The sequence below is a fragment of the Octopus sinensis genome, linkage group LG13 (assembly GCF_006345805.1).
Source record: "Octopus sinensis linkage group LG13, ASM634580v1, whole genome shotgun sequence".
Taxonomy (NCBI): domain Eukaryota; kingdom Metazoa; phylum Mollusca; class Cephalopoda; order Octopoda; family Octopodidae; genus Octopus; species Octopus sinensis.
Genome location: NC_043009.1, coordinates 13,546,223 through 13,570,219, shown reverse-complemented (window position 1 = coordinate 13,570,219; position 23,997 = coordinate 13,546,223). Strand labels below are relative to the sequence as shown.

The following is a 23,997-nucleotide window of genomic DNA, read 5'->3' as shown; positions in this document are numbered from 1 at the left end:
ATCATTTAATTCATACTATCTGTATATGTATCTTCCAGCCATCTAACTATATATCTTTCATTATATATATATATATATATATATATATATATATATATATATATATATATGAATATATATATATATGTATATGTATTTATATTATATATATAGTATATATATATATATATATATATATATATTACTACTCACGGACGAAAGTTCCTATGAACGACCCTATATTGTCTATCCTCCGATTTAGTTAATATTTCGATTTATCATTTTATTATGATTCACTCTGAATACATACCAAATTGACAGCTTAGCCAGTGTTTTCCACACGACAGAACAGAGCTGCAGCTGCTTGCGTTCATAAAACGTTCCACTATTCTCCGTATCCTTTCACATTTTGCTTCGTTTCACCATACTGTACATAGCTATAGTTGTAAGTCTACTATCGCAATTATAATTCATTGTGTATTTCTAATAAATTCACCACCGATATTTCGAAGTACGGACTAAATATTATAGTTTGTACATGGGCTACGGCAGTCATGTCTTATTTTGAATTCGCATCTTAACGAAATTTATCACGACAGTGATCTACGAGAATTGGAAAACAATAAATATTGAAATACAGAACCAAAATTCTTCAAAATCTTCAAGATATAAATAAGGAAATAAAAAAGAAACAACTAGTATGTATTAAATCATATTGGAAGCAAATCACAAATTAAGATTGCAATCAGTTGTCGTTTAAATACAAAACATACATTAAACTGCATAAATAATTTCAAAATTATTCAATGAACACAATTTCGATTTTTCCACAACATTTAATTGGTCATCATTCCAGTGATCAAATACACTATGTTATGTTACGTGTTGATGGCAATAAAATATTTCTGTTTGTCATATGTATGACAGGTATGTTACAAGAGTTACAAGAGACAGAGACAGGCAGAAACAAGGAAAATGCCACTTGTACAAATATTCTTTTAAAAAAGCATTTAAAATTTTTCTAAATTTAATTGTTTTCCATACTTAAAGTTAAAAATGTCTCAATGACTGAAACCAGTACTGAAATGATTTTTATAAAATTATTTTAGCATTTTCTATCTTGACGTTTTTTCCATATATATAAATATATATCTATATATCTATATATATACTAATACATATGTATATATATATATATGTATATGTATGTATGTATATATATTCATAATTTTGGGGAATATCTCGCATGAACTACGCATATATAAATCTATAAATAAGAGAATAACATTGATAAACCTTTGGGGATATAAAAAGTGGAAGGCTGCATATGAGTAAACGTATGCATACATACATACGTACATATACATATATATATAATTATATACATATATAAGTGTTCGTTATGATAACGCATATATGTCCATAACATCATTTTTAAAGACGAATCAGCGTGTATCAATCAGAATTCTACTAACAACTCGCCAGAGAAGGTTGTCACAATTTTCACAATTTCTGTCTATACTTTATGACATTTGCCCAAGATGCCATGAAATATATACATCGTCGTTGCAAAACGAATACCGTGATCTTTGGGTAACTTATCTAGGCCAAACATATGTTCTACGCTTCCTGTATACGTCTATGTAGGAGACAAGTTAGGGGATTTCTCTGAGCGGATGACACCAATTTAGGCAAAAACATATGTCCGCGATTCTCTTCTTCTTTACAAATCATATGTCTGTTATTTTCTTCAATAGCATGTTAATTTTGGAAAATGTTTGATTCTTGAGATCATCTATTCTCATACAGAGCTGTTCTCAATATTCAGTCGTTCTTCAATGACAATGATTGATGGTGTTCTAGCAAGAACACATTCAATGAGAATCCAAAACATCATGACCAAACCTTATATCTTCGATGGTTAAAGAAGAGGAAACGAATCTAGATAAAGAAAGCACAAACGAATTTTTTTGTACTTAAATTACAGAGGGTCACCGCCTATGGTGACTTCTAAGAAACACGTTTCTCATTTCATCAACATCAAGATCATGTTCTTCTTCTATATCCAAACTAACATCTGGGTAAAATATAACAGGGGCACGTGTGAACTAGCGGTAAGCATGCAGATAACATTCGATTTAATTATTAAAAAAAGAATTAGAAATATGCAGAGAGCTCAACATTGACTTCTAGAACAAGGACAACAAAAGTAATCGCCAACAGAATAGCGCTTGTGTTTCGTAGTGTTATCGGAGAAGCACTAGCCAAAGTGATTTCTTGGCAGATCGCTCCGTAGTTAAATTAAATTGCAAACTGTGCATCTTAGATGAGACATTGGTAAAAAGATGATTAATTTATTATATTAGTCTAAAGCGTTTGTCCATACAATCCATCGCTAAATTGCGGTTTTCCAAATCGCAACCAGATTTGGTTTCGTTCCCAGAGCCTGGATGCCAACATTCTACAGCACAATCTGCTGAGTGATGAAAATAAATGGTCGGGGACGCGCACACATACAAACACACGCAAACACACAACGAACACAGATACACAAACGATCGCACACTCTCATACACACACGCACACTCACACGACTGGGTTCTATATAGTTTAGGCCTACCATAGCAATTTCACTCGCAAGATATTAGCCGACATGTTCATTGTCCAAATTTCAAAAACTTCTTCGCAATGGGTGAGAAGCCGAAAAGAAGTTATGAAGAAAATCATATAACAGCTTCTGCGCCTCTCTATGTGTATATGAGTAAAAGTGTTCTACTGATTGAGCGAGAATGTATACATGTCTCCGTGTATATATGTAGATATACGTGTAACGGCTTACGAGAATTGTATATGCACTTTAGTAATGAAGGTACATTTTAGATGTTAGTAGTGATACACACAGACATATATATATACATATATACATACATACGTGCATATTCATATTTATATATGTGTGTGTGTGTTTGTGCGTGTGTGTATACATGTGTGTATATGTGTGCTTGTGTGCGTGTATGTGAATCACATACTTCTACCACACTCTAGTTCACGAACGCTGGTGTTGGTGGCCTCTGTGTGTGTGTGTGTGTATACACGTAAATTCACTGATCAATTCTGTGATTGTGGAAAGACAAAACATAGGGAAGGTCAGAAAACGATACTCACCTAAATGAGAAAGCGAGATACTTTCGCACATACTGGGTGACTCCATACATGCCTGAGCCAGGCTCATAGCTGTAGCAGCATACACCGTGAGACAGTAGATGAAAATAAAAATTAACAAGCTGAAGGGACTCAAGCCACTCATTATGGGTTCCTTTTAATCTGTAAAAAATAAGAGAAAAAAAAGAACAATTTATTGACGATGAATTCAAAATTCAATTGCTGTAATTAATTATATCTACAAGAGAACAGCGGTTCACTGAAAATAGATGTAATGCAAATTTATTGATTAAGTGACTGATGTTTGCACGCTCTAACCAATATGCATAGCAGCTGTGATCTCTACGCTCATAAGCCAATAACTAAATGTGCATATTTCGTTTTTAGATTTGGAATTTGGTTTGCAAGATTCTTTATATGAGTTCGTGTGTTGAAGCATATTCTGTTGTGTCTGGGAAGAGTCATTTTCTTGTTGTGCCTTATAATGTAACACACTCCCCGGTAAAATTTCCACTTATTTCTAATTTTTATATTTTCCTAAAATTTTCGTTGCGTCTTGCAACCTTTTCATTATTCTTTTCGTTGCGTCTTGCAAAATTTCCAATAGTCAACACTATTGAAAAGTTTGCAAGACGCAGCGCCGAGGCGTTTCATCCTTTCGGGGTCGATAGATGAAGTACTAGTTGCGTACTGGGGACGACCTAATCGACTGTTCCCCGCCCCCAGAAATTCGGGCCTTCTGCCTAGAATAGAAAAGTGTGTGTTTGGGGGGGTGGTGTATTAAATACACTTAGAACAAACATGCTGATATATAAACATATATGCATATTTACATAAGTATCCACATAGATGTCTGCATAGGCTATAAAGCAACTTTGATACTTTTGGCTATGCGATCATCATGTCGTGTTTTAAGGAAAGTGAAGACAGTTTAAAGAGAAAACGTATTAGGCAGTGATTGACTGCCGACGAATTTAGATTTCTTATTTGAAGTAAAAAAAAATATGAATCACAAATAAATGAATGTAGAACGAGATTAATGAATATAACATTGCAACACAAACAGAAGCGAACATTTGAACATTTCCTCTTCGTTTGGTCTATCACTTTATTCCATAAACTGTTCTTAATTTGATTTATTTTGAGTGAGGTATATATATTTTTAGATATTACTTCCTTCCAGGCAAGACATCTTGGTCAAAGATATTGTTAGAGTCGGTGAATTGATTTATAGTACATGTTATATATATGTACAGAACTAATTTATCTATCTATCAATCTATCTCTCAGTCTGTGTATATATATTTCTGTGTATGTATAAATATATATATATATATATATGTGTGTGTGTGTGTGTGTGTGTGTTGTGTGTGTGTGTGTGTGTGTGTGTTTGTGTGTGTTTGTGTGCGTATGTGCGTATATACCTCTGTATATATATATATATATATATATATATATATATATATATATATATATAATATATATATATACAGATGTATATATGAATATCTCATATATATATACAAATATGCATATATATATACATATACATATCTATATACTCACACACACATATATATATAGGTAAGTATATATGGGTATATTTATATGTATATATAAATACTTGTATAAATATATATAAATATGTATATATACGTATATATATATGTATATATATATTATATATATATATATATATATATATATACATATATATATATATATATATATATATATATATATATATGTGTGTGTGTGTGTGTGTGTATGCATGTTTGGGTGAATGGGTATATATATATATATATGACCTGAAAGACTTCACCAGGTGGTGCTATTAAGTTAGACATGGTCTGGGCCAATAATGGCCGAAACCTATCAAAGTATCAAAGTAAGTATATGTATGTGTCTATGCATCCGGTGTAGCTGATACAGATAAGTGATGGAAAGTGTCACGAATTTTTACCGCTCCTTTTCGATCTCCTCAGCGACATCATATATAGACGGGCTAAATATATGTGATTGACCGCATGCGCATATCAGTTGATATTCTCAAGCTGAGTCAATACTTTATTTTAATATCCCCACTTCTTATTTCAATGAATTCATGATGAGAATAAATGTACTGATATCCACATGAGCAAAAGGTTTTTCCGGTTGCTAAAATTTGCATTTCATATAATGCGCTAAAAATTCACTCCTCTTTCTCTATCACTTTGTCTGTCTGTCTGTCTGTCTCCCTCCCCCATCTCTCTCTCATTCATTGTGCTTCTGTCAGTAGATAGCATAAAACGTTTATATTTTTTGGGTGTGACAACTTATAAATAAAGCTATTATATATCTCTTTGTCATACTGGTTGTTTGTGTTTTATATACAATATATCAATATTATTATAGAGGGCTATATTACGACGCAATCAGAATGTTATCAATGAACTTAACACATAATAAACGGAGGCAAGAAAGAAAATGATTGTCATTGTAGTAATATAGAGTGCCTTATAAGGCGGCGAGCTGACAGAAACGTTAGAAACGCCGGGCGAAATGATTAACGGTATTTCATCTGTCTTTACGTTTTGAGATCAAATTCCCCTGAGGTCGACTTTGCCTTTCATCCTTTAGGGGACGATCAAATCGACTGCCCCCTCCCCAAAATTAGATTAGAAGAGAATATTGTGTGTCGCATGAAGTAAATAGAGGTAAAATTCGGTAATGTCATGAAATTATATATCATGAAATATAAAACATAGATTGTAATATTTATAACATGATTAAGGTGGCGAGCAGGCAGAATCAGTAGCAAGTCAGGTTAAATGCTTTAAGGCGCCGAACTGACAGAAGCGTTAGCACGCCGGGTGAAATGCTTAGCAGTATTTCGTCTGCCGCTACATTCTGAGTTCAAATTCCGCCGACGTCGACTTTGCCTTTCATCCTTTCGGGGTCGATTAAATAACTACCAGTTACGCACTGGGGTCGCTATAATCGACTTAATCCCTTTGTCTGTCCATGTTTGTCCCCTCTATATTTAGCCTCTTGTGGCTAGTAAAGAAATTGGTATTTCGTCGATCTTCACGTTGTAAGTTTAAGTATCCTTTCTGTATCGATAAACTAAGTACCAGTTGAGCGCTGGGGTCGATGTAATTTACTAAACTATTCCCCTGAAATTTCTGGCCTTGATCCAACATTTGGAATCAGTATTTCTAACCATATGTTCATGATATGATACGCAAAACTGTTCTCTAAACGAAAGGTTGATCAAGGTACCTATCTCAAAGCTCACTTTGCTAACTCTCGCATAATTAGCTTCTACAGCATAAGTTAGGTACTCAAAAGCTTTCGATTACATTATTGCATAAAAGATGCTTAAACTTAATCAAATGACAGTTACAACGGAACATTGCTTTCAGCCGCCCCTTAAATGTTATCTGTAAAGTTATTTTAGAATGGAGCATCACCCGTTCCGCTGGTGAATCACTAGTTTCAGATACGGAATATACAGAACATTACACAACATTGTTGAATCAATGAATCTACATATTCAGTTCTAAAAATATTATTCTAGTATTGCTTCGGTTGCAATGGCTAAATTATGTTATGGAAATAAAACACAGGCAGTTTTTTTTCTGATAATTTATATGGTGATGAAATATAATGTTGATTGTGTAGTTCAAAGCTCTTCCACCTGTTCTTCTACTTTTCTTTCTTTTTTGCATAATAGGAACCACAGACAATCATAGCATAAATCTTCTCCATAATATAAAGAAATGGAAGCACTCCGTCGGTTACGACGACGAGGGTTCCAGTTGATCCGAATCAACGGAACAGCCTGCTCGTGAAATTAACGTTTAAGTGGCTGAGCACTCCACAGACACGTGTACACTTAACGTAGTTCTCGGGGATATTCAGCGTGACACAGAGAGTGACAAGGCCGGCCCTTTGAAATACAGGTACAACAGAAACAGGAAGTAAGAGTGAGAAAAAGTAGTGGTGAAAGAGTACAGCAGGGATCACCACCATCCCCTGTCGGAGCCTCGTGGAACTTTAGGTGTTTTCGCTCAATAAACACTCACAACGCCCGGTCTGGGAATCGAAACTGCGATCCTATGACCGCGAGTCCGCTGCCCTAACCACTGGGCCATTGCGCCTCCACAATATAATATAAAGAAATACTCACATACAGAAACACATACACACATATATGTGCATGTGCTTTACACATCTTTATGTAGACGTCTTTATTAAAGAAAAAAAATTATTATATCAGTCGAATAAAATATTGAAGCTGAATACTTTCCTATGTCATAAAGAAAAGTATCTTATAACAATCAGATACCGAAAGTTTAAGATTTAACTTCTGGAATGTTTCTGCAAATGTTTTATGTGATTGTCAGCTTGTTACGAGAGCAAAGAGTAACTATGTCAGATTCATAAAGTAATTTTATTGTTTTAATCTTAATTTCACGCATTGCTGGAAATATTTTGTAAACGGTCAAGACCAGATAATAGTAATTCCTCCTTTTGTTTTTGCTACACACTTTCTGTTTGTGGAGAGTTTTTTCTGAAACTATTTTCCTCCGCCAGCTATGGCTGTTTTCCATAAAATGAAATCTGAACAGCATGTTATCTAATATCCAGGTTTTACTGAATAGTTTAAAGTTTCTCTACATTTACTAAAAAAAAAATCATTTCAGAAGACTTCTTTTTTACACGAACCACGAACAAAAATTCAAAAGTCTGAATGAATATAGATCAGTGGCTGAGTTACTCACATGTGCACATACACACATAAATGCAAAGAAATGCAGACTGTGTTGTACATAAAACCTCGCATTATATTCAAGGAATACTATAGTGCTACCAAATTCATATTACTCTCATCAAGTCGGTAGTACTTTCTATCAACAAATTTTGAAAGCAGTTTTTCATATACCAAATTCAGTCATATAATTTTCTTAATCGCAAAAATACACACAAGCATATACTCCCTTTAAACATCTGCATATTCACACACTAACACAAAATAAACATAATGATAAAATCAATATTCGTTTTGAAGTGAATCTTCTGATTGTTTTCCAGGGTCTGTATTTAGTTAGGAATAAATTGATCTTTATCAAAAATAGAGCGAGCATGCGAGTAAAGATTAATTGGAATATTAATCCCATGCTTTACTATTCGTATTTGCTCTGCATTTCCATTAATGTTTTCACTTAGTCTTCAGATGTGATGTTCCTTGAACTTATAAGTATGTACTCTCACACACAGCAAATTATATACCCCCATAGACCGGTGCCCAACAGAAGAGAAAACAAACTGTTAGTAAATTAGTAACACATATTTCAGAAACATACAAAAAAAATAAATAAAGTAATAACACTCTCATGAACTTTCTCTAACATGACTTATTAGGTAATGGCTAAAGCGTCAAAGAATTTTAAAAAATCATATACCAAAGCATTTATGTACACACACATACAGATAGGTAGTTATGTAAGCGTGTATGTCCTGGGCATGACATTAAACCGGATTCGGTTGTGATAATCTTGTTCGGAGATGTGGAACCTTGGAGTCACTCTATCAGTTTTCTTCTGACGTGGAACGGTAGTTTCTGTCAGATTTCCACCTGTAGGTTAAATAGATTTGTCACGGCTGAAGGAGGCCACGGTTACGTTTGAAAAGGCATTTCGGAAGAGGCTTCTTCTAAGAGAAAGACAATCTGACATAACTTTTGCAAGAAAAATAATTCGAGGACATCTTGCAATGTTTGTCACCTAGCATGGAGAACGAGAAAATGGAAAAAGAGTTGTATTATTTTATCACTGCAATACTATACCGTACAGATGTCCCTCTATTATTCGTGACGGTTATTTTCTTACGAGATGAAACAATCCTCACACACACACACATACACACACACATGCACACAAGATGTTTTTAATTGTTATTAACTATTTTAAAAATTACTTAATAAAACAAAATAAACACTTGGAACGAATTCTTTTGCATTGTGTTTGCAAAAGCTTTCGCTGTTCAAGTCTTTTCTAAGATGATTTTAAATAGTTAATAACTTCTAAGGAGATGTTCCTTCCATGACTGAGATTGTATCAAGTATTTTAGAGAAAAACTTGTGAATATATATATATATATATTATATATATATATATAATATATATATATATATATATTATATATATATATATATATATACATACATATACATATACATATACATATATATTGATAAAAACGGTAAGATAACAAAAGAAAAAAAGAGACCTTGGCTACCGAATAATTGTCACATATTACATTTACAGATATATATATATATATATATATATATATATAGAGAGAGAGAGAGAGAGAGAGAGAGATAGATAGATAGATAAATAGATAGATATAGACAGACAGATAGATAGATAGATAGATAGATAGATAGATAGATAGATAGATAGATAAATAGATAGATAGATAGATAGATAGATAGACAGATAAGCGCACACACATACATATGCATATATTCATGCTTATATAATGCTGTATCGTTAAAGAGGGTGAATGACGAAGTATTCGGCAATTTCGATTTCACATGATTTGTGTCGCCATTTTATATGTTCATTTTGTAGGGGTTTTCTCTGCTGTTTCATCCTTTTCCCTTGTTTACTCTTGTTGCACCACCACATAAAGAGCATTCTCAACCAGAAAATCTTCTAATTCTTAACTGCTGATTGAAGACTTTCTGCTATGGTACCCAAGACTATTTCAAGGTGATGTGTTCCACTATCACACACGCACACAGACGCACACACCCGTTGCATATGTATATATATGTGTGCCAAAATATGTATTGAAATGTAAAATTGATTCCAATATTATTATCAGTGAATATTAATACTACATTTAATTGAAATTTTAAGCGGCATTGTAATATACATTGCAATTCATCATTGAGTATTGTTTTAATATATCGATTATCCTTTTATCAAATCCGTAGCATATTGAATTTATACATGAATTACTAGATATTAGATACGTTGTATGCGAAATGCCCATTAAAGAAATCTCAAGATAGCATTTGAATCAAATCTAATTTTGGGAGTTTTGTTGTTTTCTTCGGGGAAATATTCCGGGTTTATTGTTAGCATCCTCACAGGTATATTTCAGATTAATATTATGTAGTTATGGAGGTGTGTTTGCAGACAGTAGAATGGCCAATTAAGTCGTTTATCTAATTTAACTCTCAGCCTCTTATGGCACCGGATTATGTTGTTCAACGTGCTTTGGTCGATGAAATAAATACCAGTAATACAAAGATATATTGGAATTATTCAACCAAAGACACTGTCTCCACAGGAATAATTTTCTATTTTTCAAACAAAATATTGTCTCATTCAACAACATACAGTAATACATATCTGTATAAATTTTGGTCGATCGACTGCCGAGGGATTGACGTATTTCGTCATAGGCGTATCTCCATGATAAAAAGGATGCCAATAGCAGATCTGGGGATAAAACGACGAGTATTCTAGTAAAACAGTGACAAGCTTCATCAATTTTCGAGTAACCTAACTCCGGAAGAATATGACTTCAAAATGTACTTCCTGAATGTACATATTTGTTGCCAAATTTTTTTTTACGGTTCCTTTCCTTAGAATTATATACTCTCAAACTATGACTCGCAGATTTTTTTTTCCAGAAAGAAAATTCTTCTAAGAATTCCATCATCATCATCATCATCATCATCATCATCATCATCATCATCATCATCATCATCATTATCCACCTCCTCCTTCTCCTCATCATCATTATCAACAACAACAGCAACTACTACAACAAAAATAAATAAATGCGCCCTTTTAAAGCCTAGCCAGGCTCACGGGCTCGGTTTCCTAGTTTCAATGGCGTATGTGTTTCCCAGCTGGACGGGACGCCAGTCCATCGCAGCGTTACTCATTTTTACCAGCTGAATGGACTGGAGCAACGTGTAATGAAGTGTTTTGCTCAAGAACACAACGCGTCGACCGCCCGGTCCAGGAATCGAAACCACAATCTTACGGTCATGATGCTGACACCCTAACCACTAAGCCACGCGCCTCCACACTACAACAAAAACAGCAACAATAATGCGTAGTATGAGTTTAATGCCAAAAGCTTCATCAATGCGAGATTTATTCCTTCAAACGATTAGTTTTAATTGCGTTGAACCAGTGGTATAAAATCTGACTGGATTGGATTCGCAATTAGTCTTCAGCCAATAGAATTACCGTTCTGAAATTCCCTCGTCAAATATTTACAGATGGCTAAGTCCAGGATGATCTAATAATTAACGTATATTCTATATCGATCATTCTTTGTTTACTGTTTCCCTTATCTATTAACATGAAATATTTCTTCTGATTAGTGTCTATATTTTCTCTTCGGGGACCTCACTTCTAATATTGTTTTTTTAATGATCAACGAAGCATTTACATACCAGTTCTGAGTAGAAATAATAATAAGACATGTTTATTGGTCAAAATTTGTGCTTAAGATTATGACGAAAATGTTTAAGTTATGCGTAATGCAATTATTATATTCTCACTTATTTTTCATGTCAAATTTGTTCTAAATCCTGCATAGGGTATGTCTTAGAATGAGACATGTATGAACGAATCAGACGAATTGTATATGAATGAATCGATTATCATAAGCAATGAGCTGTTACTAATATTACCTAATCCGAATTTTACAATACGTCACTTTACGTTTTTTCAAAAATATTTTCAATGCATTTAATATGAAACGCATTGAGATAGCATTTCATATTAACGATCGGGTATGGAATGACAAACTCTACACATAATTTCGACTAATTGTAAAAGGAATACGGTAACGAAGTGCTGACACTCACTGTAGCCAGAGACATTCACGCAATAACGACATATTTCCTGTAAAATGCAAGGATGTGCTTAGAAGTAGTAACCCGCCGTATCATCTCACTAGAAAGATTTTTCTCAACCATTTGATAAACACTGTGACAATTGGTTATAGAGTACAAAACAACGTTACATCTTGTGGTAATATCGACGGATATTAAAAAAATATATAATAATAATAATATAATAATAATAATAATAATAATAATAATAATAATAATAATAATGATAATAATAATAATAATGATAATAATAATTATAATTATAATAATAATAATATTACACAAACATGAACTTCTAACATGTTGTCTCTTGAGGTCTCTGGGCGAGACTTGGAGCGAACTTGTACAAATGTAAAGCAAAAGTCAACATAAAACAATAATAATAACAATAATAATAATAAATAATAATAATAATAATAATAATAATAATAATAATAATAATAATAATAATAATAATAATAATAATGATAATAATAATAATAAACACTATAGAGATATGATCGAATCCATTTAAAATATGTACCGACATGTCCGATGGCCCAGGTAAGATTTTATAATCTATTATAGGCAAATAATATTTTCAATATAATACTGGTAAAATAATCTTAGGTAATGCGATAAACTACTTCGCCATAGAACAACTTTACTGGACACTAGGAATGACTGAGCTCGTTTGAATCGAAGATTTATAACGCAATTTACTTTGAGCAAATGAATATTTGTTTTAGAAATATCAGTGATCCACAGGCGATTTACAGACAACAGATTATGAAACATCTCCACTGGCAAAAAAATATCCATTCTTGGAAATATATTAGCTTTCTCTGTCCATATACTTTGTGGTAGAAAGCAACAAATACATTACATTATTCATAGTTTGAAATTGGTTATAACCTATATTGATACAATAAATTGTTGTTCACCAGAAAATTGACCCAAGAGCAAATATGCCGTATATCTTAAGCTAACATTTTTCTTCTGCGGTACTCCCAGGGTAGTCAAAATTATATTGCCAAACTTTTCCATATTTAATTTCTGACATTTATTTTCAGACGGGTGTAGGCTGGACACACATCGGCTGATAAATATATTACAAGAATAAATGGAAATTACCCACGCATAAATAAAATATATATACAATATATACAAACATATATGAAAACATATACAAATATATTTATATATATAATGTATATGTGTGTATCTAATATATATATATATATATATATATATATATATATATATAGAAATTTATACTTAAATATAAGGGAGTTACCGCTAAGTGGTTAACTCTAGTGCTAAAAATAGCTTCTTTTTCTGGTATAGCCACCAAAAGTTGTTTCCAATAAGAAATAACATTACATTCAACGTAAGGAAAGTGAAATACAACTTTTGGTGGCTATACCAGAAAAAGGAGCTATTTTTAGCACTAGAGTTAACCACTTAGCGGTAACTCTCTTATATTTAAGTATAAATTTGCATTGTCTCCCTGTTTTTTTATGTGCTAAGCCACTTGGTGTTAAACTGATAGTATTATTAAATTAATATCTAATTTTTCATCCTCATTTATGAATTTATATATATATATATATATATATATACAAAAGCAGAAGGAAGTCGAGAGAGAGACAGTGAGTGATATAGAGTAAGAGTTAGTCTGACTGAAAGAATAGTAGACGTTACTTTTACTTCTGTTACAGTTTTCTCTTTTATCTGAGATTTCTCCTGGGCTCCAATGACTTCGTAAGAACATGCAGACCTGTAGGCATTCATACTTATATGCAAAGTCTCACACACAGACACACATTATATGCAAATGTATAAGTATATACATATTCACTCATACATGCAGACATACCCACATATGCATATATATACTTACATATACAAACAATATGTGTGTGCATGTTTGTGTGTGTTTGGAAGAATATCAAGCTAAGAAGAAAGCTAGATGTAGAGACCGTATGAGCAACGAGAAAAGCTTGTAAATTTTTCAGTCGGATATTTAGATTACACATATTCTGTTGGTTGTCAAAGAAGTTCAGTGTATAAGAATCTGACAAAAGCCATGTCCCCTATTTAGTGATAATACCATCTACGCCACCGGCAATAGTAACAGTAAAGAGACAGACAACTACAGAGACACCCTCCACCACTAATTTATAATATCATCTTATATTCAAATGTTGCTAAAACATAAACTTTAGGGATATCACTTTGGAACCTTTAACTACTTCTGTGAATAATTTGATAATATAGCGAATAGAATATAGTGGTGCATATCAGTTTTCTACCTCGTTTCTATCTGTTATTATCTTTGAATACTAAGAAGAGAATATGTTCAAATGTAGGGCAAGCTCAGTTATTTTGTCAACGTTGGTCTGAAAAGGGTAGAAGAGAGATACCTTTTCGACAAGTCGAAAATATTGAAAATGAGTCCAAATAAAGTTTAAGCACATGCATCGCTTCACTTAAAATGATAATCATTGCGACAATAATTATTACGAGATTCTGAACTATTTCCATTGTCGTTATCATAATAGTAAATCAGGACTCGCAAAATCGCTAGACTTTATATATCTGGAACTTTAAAATACATTCGATTTGAACGACTGATCATCTTCCACCAAACCTGCAGTCTTGCGTCAATTTAAGAAATATCATTTTTATTATGCTTACATTGTACCCCATCAAGCGTACGGAAGGAATATCCCCTGGACAGGTTGTAGAAGGTAGAAAGTGTAAGAATTACGTGAGTGGAAGTGAACACCATTTGAGGACTCGCTACCAGGCAAAATTCGAGAAGCGGTGAATGATGCAGCAGTAATTACAGCAAGGATAAGAGAAATACTATATCTCATGTACGTTTAAATGAAGTATACGAGACTTTAGGAACAGATTTAGGACTAATTTACAGACTCTACTTACATAGGGTATAGAAAAAAAAGAAAGTTTGCTTTTCGGGAATTTGCTGGCTACAAAGAAAAGTATTTACATTGTAACCTAGACGAGGATCATTTCTGCCTGCTTTACCCGAAGACTTACACACGAGTAATTTTAGGAAGAGAGATTTAAAGTTCCTGACCGAAGCTCAGATTATGATAGCGAAGAATATTCGAGGTGTCAGGAGCTTTTTTCTACTAACAAAAATTGTTTTCTTTTGATCACGTCTTAATTATTTCTACGTTCATATGTCGACATTTTGGTGATATTTGTGTAACTTTCAAAATATGGAGTTACATATTTACCACGCCTCGCTCTCTTTCGTTTATTCCCAAATATTCTTGTAGCTTCTCTATATACATATTTATTGTACGAATTAATATAAATCCGGAAGCAATAATAAAGGAAAGCTCATTAGGTAAGTCGTGTAGAAAGCAAGTGATCTGGAAAGCCACGGTATTATCGTCTGACTAAGGCGGCGAACTGGCAGAAACGTTAGCACGCCGGGCGAAATGCTTAGCAGTATTTCGTCTGCCGCTACATTCTGAGTTCAAATACCACCGAGGTCGACTTTGCCTTTCATCCTTTCGGGGTCGATTAAATAAGTACCAGTTACGCACTGGTGTCAATATAATCGACTTAATCCGTTTGTCTGTCCTTGTTTGTCCTCTTTGTGTTTAGCCCCTTGGGGGTGGTAAAGAAATAGGTATTATCGTCTGACGATGAGGAGAGTAAAACAGATTGGATAGTAGATTGGTATAGACAGAGGGAAATGGAAGAAAGAATTCTCACGCTACGTTGATACACCCTTCATTGTACCACAATGAACAATTGATGACTAGTATAAAGCAATTACATTTAGAACGCATACTGATATTGTTTGAGAGTAACCGAGAAGGTAGGAGATATATAACTCACGCAGACCGGCTCAGTATTCCTCAGAAATACCAACTGCATTTCATTAATGTAACTCTAGAGACATTGGCTGGCCGAATCGGGTTATCTCGAGCATAACCTGCAAGTGCTTACATGGAGAAACAAGGATTTTACAGTTTCAGCAGGTCGGCTATAGATTATAATTTTGTTTCCTCGTTACATGAACAATAATCTGTCATTTCTGACGCGGGAAAGCTACAGTAACTAAATCAGCTAATTTTTTACTCAGAATTTGATGAATTCGCTCCACTCTTCACATTTGGGGATGGATTACACTACAAATAATTCACAGAATTAAAGAAGGGTTAAAAGAAAATAAAAGGCGCCTTATGAAATATGCTGCAGATCTAGTGGGTCATAGGCCAGTTTCAGTGAGGACAAGACCTATTGACAGCTTTTGATAAGATTCGACTATCACTACTTTGCGATAGGCCTCAATGGATTGAGTGATTTTCTGTTTAATGATTGCAGATTCTTACAATATATCACGACATATATTTATAGTCAGATCAGTGATTAGTTTAAATTCCCATTGACTGTCTGTTGACTGAATTCTCAGTTAATCACGACAACTAGGATCATTGAAAGCTTGCATGCCACTCGAAACGCTACAAACAGAAACATAATTAAGGAAGAAACGCTACAAATTGCGTCCTTGTATTTCAAGTTTCGGATGAAATCTCCAAGTGTGGAATTGCCCTTAGCTCGAGATGCGTCCAGAGTGACAAAAGAGCTCTTAGAAAATACAAAGTGCAAATATTCCATGTATGGCAGCGAATTCCATTTGAGGACTCGCTACTCGGTACAACAGCAATGTGTCTGTCTTCTAATTCTTCGTAAAAAGCAACCGTATAAACTTCCTTTATCTGCAACTTTGCTTAAAAATTTAAGGAATCGTTGTCCCTAGTTGGCGACGGTGTCTATGTGTGTGTGCGCGCGCGTTCGCTCAAATGTGTGTGTATTTACAAATTTTCCTTTGTCACCGTGTATTCTATATTTGCCCCATCCCTCCATTGTATAAATATTTATAGTACTCAACGACAAGCCAGGTAACCCATTTTGCATAATGTGGTTATATTTAATTAACTGGATTTGGAGACATTTAAATTGAGCAATTAGTATTTTTATTTTGACACACACAGAGAGCTCTCAAGGACGGCTCCGAGGAGATGGGTTGTTATCGTTCTTTAGTGGATGAAAATTATAAGTTTGGATTATTTTGAGAATCAGGAGACTATAGAACGTCGGTAGGTCTATCCAAATCCTTTATGTAGACAGAGGGTCTGTTTAAAACACTATTATATTTCTCGCTGGAATTTTATTGCATTTAAAATAATTTCCAATATGACTACTAGCAGAAGAACAATAAAAAAAGCAAGAAAGGGAATAGTACTGAATACGCCCTTTTGACATAAAACGATCATTTAGTTTCCCAGTGAAAAGATAAACAGAAAAAAACTGATATCCTAAAATCAACAATAATAGCAATGCTTACATAGCTGCTGTCAAACAGAAACATAATTAAGGAAGGAACAGCAGAAAATAGGAAGGTTCTAATTCAGAAACAGGAAAGCATTTTAACAGTCCTGCTTTTGCTGGAGCGAACTGAAACACACAGGTATTAGATATAAGGTATTAGGGTGGTAAAAACCTTCCTGGTAGAGGTGTGTGATTAAGTACATCAACAACACAGTTTTTTACAGAGTACCAAAAAGAAGAAACACTACATACGATAAAAATATTGTCACGGCATCTCGAAAAACCGTGTGACTTAGCACATTATCCGAATTAGCAACTGCAGAGAACTGTAGATGTTGTGTGAAATAAGATCTTTTCCATATTTCGAACGAGTGTTTATGACAAAATGCTTGTTTATAAACCGAGGAGTTGAGAAAACGACAACTCCGAGTAGCGTGTCGCATACCTGTCCGTGGAATGAAGTAAAAGACATCGGAGACGAGCTGAGATCACTACTGATGCGAATATTGGTGATATGTTGTCACATGAGATGCATATGGATGTATCTTCATGATCCCAGAAGTCCACAAAATGATTGCTTATTTGTGCCCTTTAGTAACGTGTGGAAGTTTTAGGACTGATGACTCAGAAAAGAAATCGCAGAAATATGACTATCCACATGCCAGTAAAAATCATATAAGATTTTTCAACCAAAGGAGTTGGGCAAGTTATAAGAAAAAATAAAGCAGCGGCAAGCTGTGGAAACTATATGCGTGGATTCTCAAATTGAAAGTTGTATATTATGTCCTCAGTCCCAAGAGCCGATTAAGAAGCCCTGTCATCAACTCTTCCTCTTATAACTTACAACGTTATCGTATCGTCTTCTGATAATGTAAAAGAGACAGAAAGCAAGTAGGTAAAATGTCGGAAACAGCGTTAAAGGATTTAGAATTTCAAAAGAAAATCACCCTAGCACAAAGTAATATAAATGTAAAGTAACTCACATATAAAGCGCCTACCTCTCCACACGTCATACTGAACTTAACAGTTCTTCCCAAGGCAAAAAAAAAACAACTAAAAAACTGAAGAGCTTAAAAACCTGGTGATTGGCGGAGAAGAAAGGTTCGATCATTTTGAAAGCCCAAATAATAAATTCCTCGTGAAATCACCTGAGGGGTTTATGAAGTCATAAAATGTAGTCTACCGAGACATGCACAAAATGTCGAACTTGATCCGACACCAAAGATATTCACGGAAATCTACGGGTATAGTCATAGCAATTCAGTGGAGTGGCAAGTGTCGCGTGATGATCTCAGCCGAAGTCGGTTGATCCTCTTCTGCTATTCCGCTTTATATACGTAAATTATCAATTCTCCATTCCTTCACTGAGGACATACCTACTCCTTTTAAAACTTAGATTCTCGGTACATATCGAGTGCAAAGTGTGATTCATTGCTATCATCATCATCGTCGTCGTCGTCATCATCATCATCATCATCATCATTATCATCATCATCATCATCATCACCATCATCATCGTTATCATCATCATCCTTATCATCACGACCACCACCACCAACAACATCATCACGATCAACAACAACAACAATAAAAACATGAACGACAATAAAAATAATAATGATGGCGTTTATATTTTATAGCGAATCAGCTTCGATGCTTATAACTCAGACGGGTTTTACTAAGAAACTTTAAAAACGTAAACATGAAGGAAAAACACAAAAGAACAAACAGTAAATGTCATGGCTTTATCATTAACGGTCATTTGCTGATTAACTTGGGAAAAATATTCTATAGGCTCCGGTGGTTATTGGTAAATTTCAATTCTATTTCATTGAAAAGCACAACATCATTATCGATATTTACTTTGTATAGGCCATCATTAACTGATTTCAGATTGCGATATTCAAATGAGCCTTTACTTTACTCTCAAACAATCTTGATAGAGAACAAGCGGAGATCTGAATGGGCCAATTGAAAACTGAGCTCGAAATGAATGAGATAGAAAAAAAAAAAAGAATCAAATATGAAATCATGTGATTCGTATCATTTCAAAATCATGTTTGTATTAACCTTTATATTAATTATTGGTTTAAATTTTGGCGATAAGTTTTGCAATTATTTTTTTAATTATTAATGACTGAGGCCAATGATTAATGTCTAGTTAGTCACAATTCAAGCATGTTTCAATGAGATTAGCATGCATATTCGTGACGTACTTGGCGCGCTATTTTCGTTGTATTTCTTTAGCAGATATCTAAATGTTAGGAATACTAGTTTAGCTACTGAGGGAACTTAATGGAAATAATACATTGAAGCTATGTCAAATCATCATTCACAAGATTTAAATGGCAAGAGTGAAAGCTATTCTTTCAAACACGATCATCATTTTCTTTTTAATGTATAATCAACGCAGTTCAAATGTTTTACACCCATAGACAGGAAATCGACAAATTGATTACCCTACCAAATTCCTTTCCGCAGCGCATCGACAGTAAAATGTCAAAAGTAAATATTGGTGATAAATTTAAAGTTATTTCGACTTCATAAATATCATGCACTAAAACTGACATTTTTCCTTGAATAACAGCTCTGATGAAGATTATATGTTTTAGTGTGTCTTCTCAACGAATACATGATCCCTCGTATGTGATTCTATGTACACATCTTAAGTAGATCTAAAATATTTGACCGAAGGAAATTAGATGGCAAAATGAGGGTAAAGAAGCAAACTCGAACTCGCCAACCGAGACTATTTAGTATATGGTGGAAACCTTTTTTGATTTATACCACCGGTAGTTCTTATGAATATCATTAAGTCACTCTATAAATAGTAAATATATGACTGAGAGAAATACCGCCGGAGAACTTGTTGCGTAATAGATGCACATGCTATAGAGATTCGTATTTGTATTCTGAGTTTAAAACCTTCGATTTGTCGGGATTTTGAAGTTTGTAGACAAAACACCGACCAGAAGTTTTTAGCTTTAATATCAATAACCAAGAGAGATAAATGCAATGAGAGCAACTAAATGAGAATTTCTGAAAATAAAGAAGATACAAATAGATGTAAGTTTTGTTATAAAGTGAAGTGGTAAAATCAACAGAAAACGCTTCGGTATTAAGAATTTCCTCAGTAAAGCAAGGTCTTCTTACTTGACAAGACTTCGAAATTAGTTTATATAAAGAAAGAAAGAATATTCTTTTCTACTCTACGCACAAGGCCTGAAATTTGGGGGAAGTGCCAGTCGATTAGATCGACCCCAGTACGCAACTGGTACTTAATTTATCGAGGAAGAAAGAATATTCTGAAGCTGTTGGTGAAAATTAAGAATTTGGATGAAAGAAAGTAACTCTTAGAATGCCCTGCATACTAAATATATACGCTGAAGTATCTGAATAGTTAATATATTGAGAAGAAAATTCTCCTCACATCTCATCATACTTCTCTGTCAGAAGGCAGTATACTTTTCTAAGATGGCTTCCAAAGAAAGGATGCTGGCTATTGGTTTGATGATAATTACAGGTTCGCATTTCATTTCATTGCACGAGTTTACCATCCGTCGAGCGACTCAAATACTTCAGTTTTGGAGAGAATTATTCAGACAAACTACATTCTTCACATTCACTTGTCGTTGTTATATTGACAGCGGCAAATAATAGCAACTTATTTTGATAGCTATTCCGTCGAGATGTATCTATTATAAGGCATATTGTCATTTCGCCCTGTTATCACACTTGACAAACGTTATCACATTTTAGTATATAATGAGTAAAAAAAAAATACCAATAGTTTTCACAATCGACTGCATGGGACACTTTCCAACTTTCTCCGTTTCCATGAATTAATAACTAAGAATCATAACAGACTAATAATGAATATCATATATTTTCCACTATTTATTCTATTTATAATATAAATTGATAAATATGCTAATATGGTAACTGGGGTTGTCTTATCTCTCAGGCATTGTCAATAATAGATCAGTGACACATCAATTGATCATATCATGGACATCCACACACACTGACAATTATCACAGCATATAAGAGCAGAACTCATATATGCAGCACACAGACAAATATCCACAAATGCACACACAAACATGTATGTACATATAACTACATATACACAGACACATCCGTATGTAGATAGGTTGTATTTGGTTATGTCGCTCCCTCTTACTTATTACAAGCTTCAGAGATAAACATGTTTCTTTACCGCTTATCACACTATTCGCGATATGCCTTCGTTGCACAGCAAGCTGCTGCTAAAAGATATATTAGAAATTAAAAAAAGAAAAAAAAACACACCAGAAAACTATTGAAATGAAACAAGAATCACTAATAGTCATTTGATATATCTGCATTGGTAGATATCCAATAAAATGCTATCCCGGTTTATATGTACATCCATCCATCTATCCATCAATCCATCCATCCATCCACACATCTACCCATTCATCTATCCATGTAAACATACATACATATACACATATATCCGTAAATATTTGTGTATGTGTTCCGAAAGCACATGTTTTTGGTTGTTGCTTTTTTAGTTTTGTTTTTGTTTTTGTTTTGTTTTTGTTGTGAGTGTGTAGCGACGTTAACTTCAATGGTGCCATTGTAGAAGAAAAATGGTGCAATGCAGAAATGATATTTGATTAATGGGATTCTTGTTGCGAAGCTCTTGATCCAACTCTTGATCGACTGATGTTCCATACTTAAACGCATACATACAAACACACATTTTGCACACGCATACATGTATGTATACATATTCATACATACGTCCTACAGATGCTCATACACAGAGATGTACATAAAGAAATGTCCGTTTAGCGGTACGGCACCAGAATATATCACGTTTCATTGAAACTACTGCAATTGCCTCCGATCAGACTAACTGTTTTATATGTGGTATCTTTGTTTATTTTAAAATATCTTAATTTCATTAAGTAATCACAAAACCAATAGTCTCCTCCATTTGTTCCTCTTCTGCTATCTCACCACATTCCCCTTCTCGTCATTCTCTCTCTCTCTCTCTTCTGAACAAAACGAATGTTAGTTCTTTTGTGTTACATATATGCATGAATGTGTGTGTGTATGTATGTATGTAAGTATGTACGCGTGTGCGTGAGCATGTGTTTGTGCGTGGGTGGGTGTATATGTATGTATATGTATTTATATATACATACATATATATATATGCATGTGTATGTATGTATATAAATGTATATATACATACATATGTAACTATGTATGTATGAATATTTATATATATATATATATATATATATATATATATATATATATATATATATGTGTGTGTGTATATATGTATTCATGTAAGTATACATACATATACACACACACACATATATTGTATGTGAATGGCTGGATAAATATTGATATGTATGCGACTATAGTATTTGTTATATATATATATATATATATATATATATATATATATATATGTGTGTGTGTGTGTGTGTGTGTGTGTATGTATATATATATCAATTTGGTTGAGTTCCATAGCTGTGCGTAAGCGTACATAAATATAAATATAATTGTAATTAAATAAATGTGAGGTTGTAAATTTATGCGAAGGACAGTATTAATATATGAATCTTATATCTTAATATTCTATTAATGACGTAGTGAATATCAATTTTGAGGGTTATTCCCTTTTCAGTTCCGCTCTTGTATTAATATATTCAACCATGGCCAATTCTCTCTCTTTCTTGCCCCCTCCTCTTCTGCCTGTCTCCGTCTTTGATTCATACTTCCTTACAATTGATAGATATGTGCTGCTTTGTACATATGCGTTGGTGATTTTGTTTTATTAATTTAATCTCGTTAGAAGATGTTCTTAACACGATAGACCTTCTTATCGTCTGACTTCTAAAACATTCCTGCGTTAATGATGATATCAGGGATACTAAAGGTGACATTGTTAATGAGAATGACGTTAGGGATACAAAGAATGACATTGTGGCTGGTAATGATGATGAGAACAATAATGGAGTAAAAAAATACTATAGGCGCGAAACCTGAAACTTTGTAGAATGGGTTAGTCAATTTTCTGGACACCAGTGCTCAACTGGTATTTATTTCATCGACCCTAGACGAACAAACGATAATATAAAGAAAGGTGACATGCCGCTTATCATTTTACTTGGAATGCTAACGATTCTGCCAGCTCGCCGCCTTGTTGGTGCAATAATAAACCTTTCTATAGACACAAGGCCCGTCATTTTAGGGGAGTGTGTGGCCGATTACATTTAAGTGCATGACTGGTCTTTATTTCATCAACCCCGATAGAATGAACAGAGAAATTGACCTCGGAGAAATTTGAACTCAGAACGTAAAGACAGACAAAGTGCTGCCTAAGCCTTTTGTCCGGCGTCCAGTCGTTTCTGCGAGCTCCACACATTGCTGGTGTAAAAAAAAAAAATTATAGAAAATATTAGTAATTTAGAAATATAGCCTAAAATCAAGAGAGAGCTTAATCTATTAAATCTAAACTAAAACTTAACCGGTACTAAATTGTTAGAGACTCAGTGGAATTTGACATCAGAACGTAG

The 23,997-nt window shown here is 33.8% G+C and overlaps 1 protein-coding gene across 1 annotated transcript in view; it reads right to left on the bottom strand.

Moving 5' to 3' along the window:
• LOC115218445 (FMRFamide-related neuropeptides-like) overlaps positions 1-23,997 on the bottom strand; it is a 55,206-nt gene that overhangs the window by 2,734 nt on the left and 28,475 nt on the right. The window contains exon 2 of the mRNA XM_029788266.2: positions 3,145-3,303. Coding sequence (XP_029644126.1) covers positions 3,145-3,286 — 142 coding nt within the window. The 5' untranslated portion in view covers positions 3,287-3,303. The remainder of the gene's footprint in view (positions 1-3,144; positions 3,304-23,997) is intronic.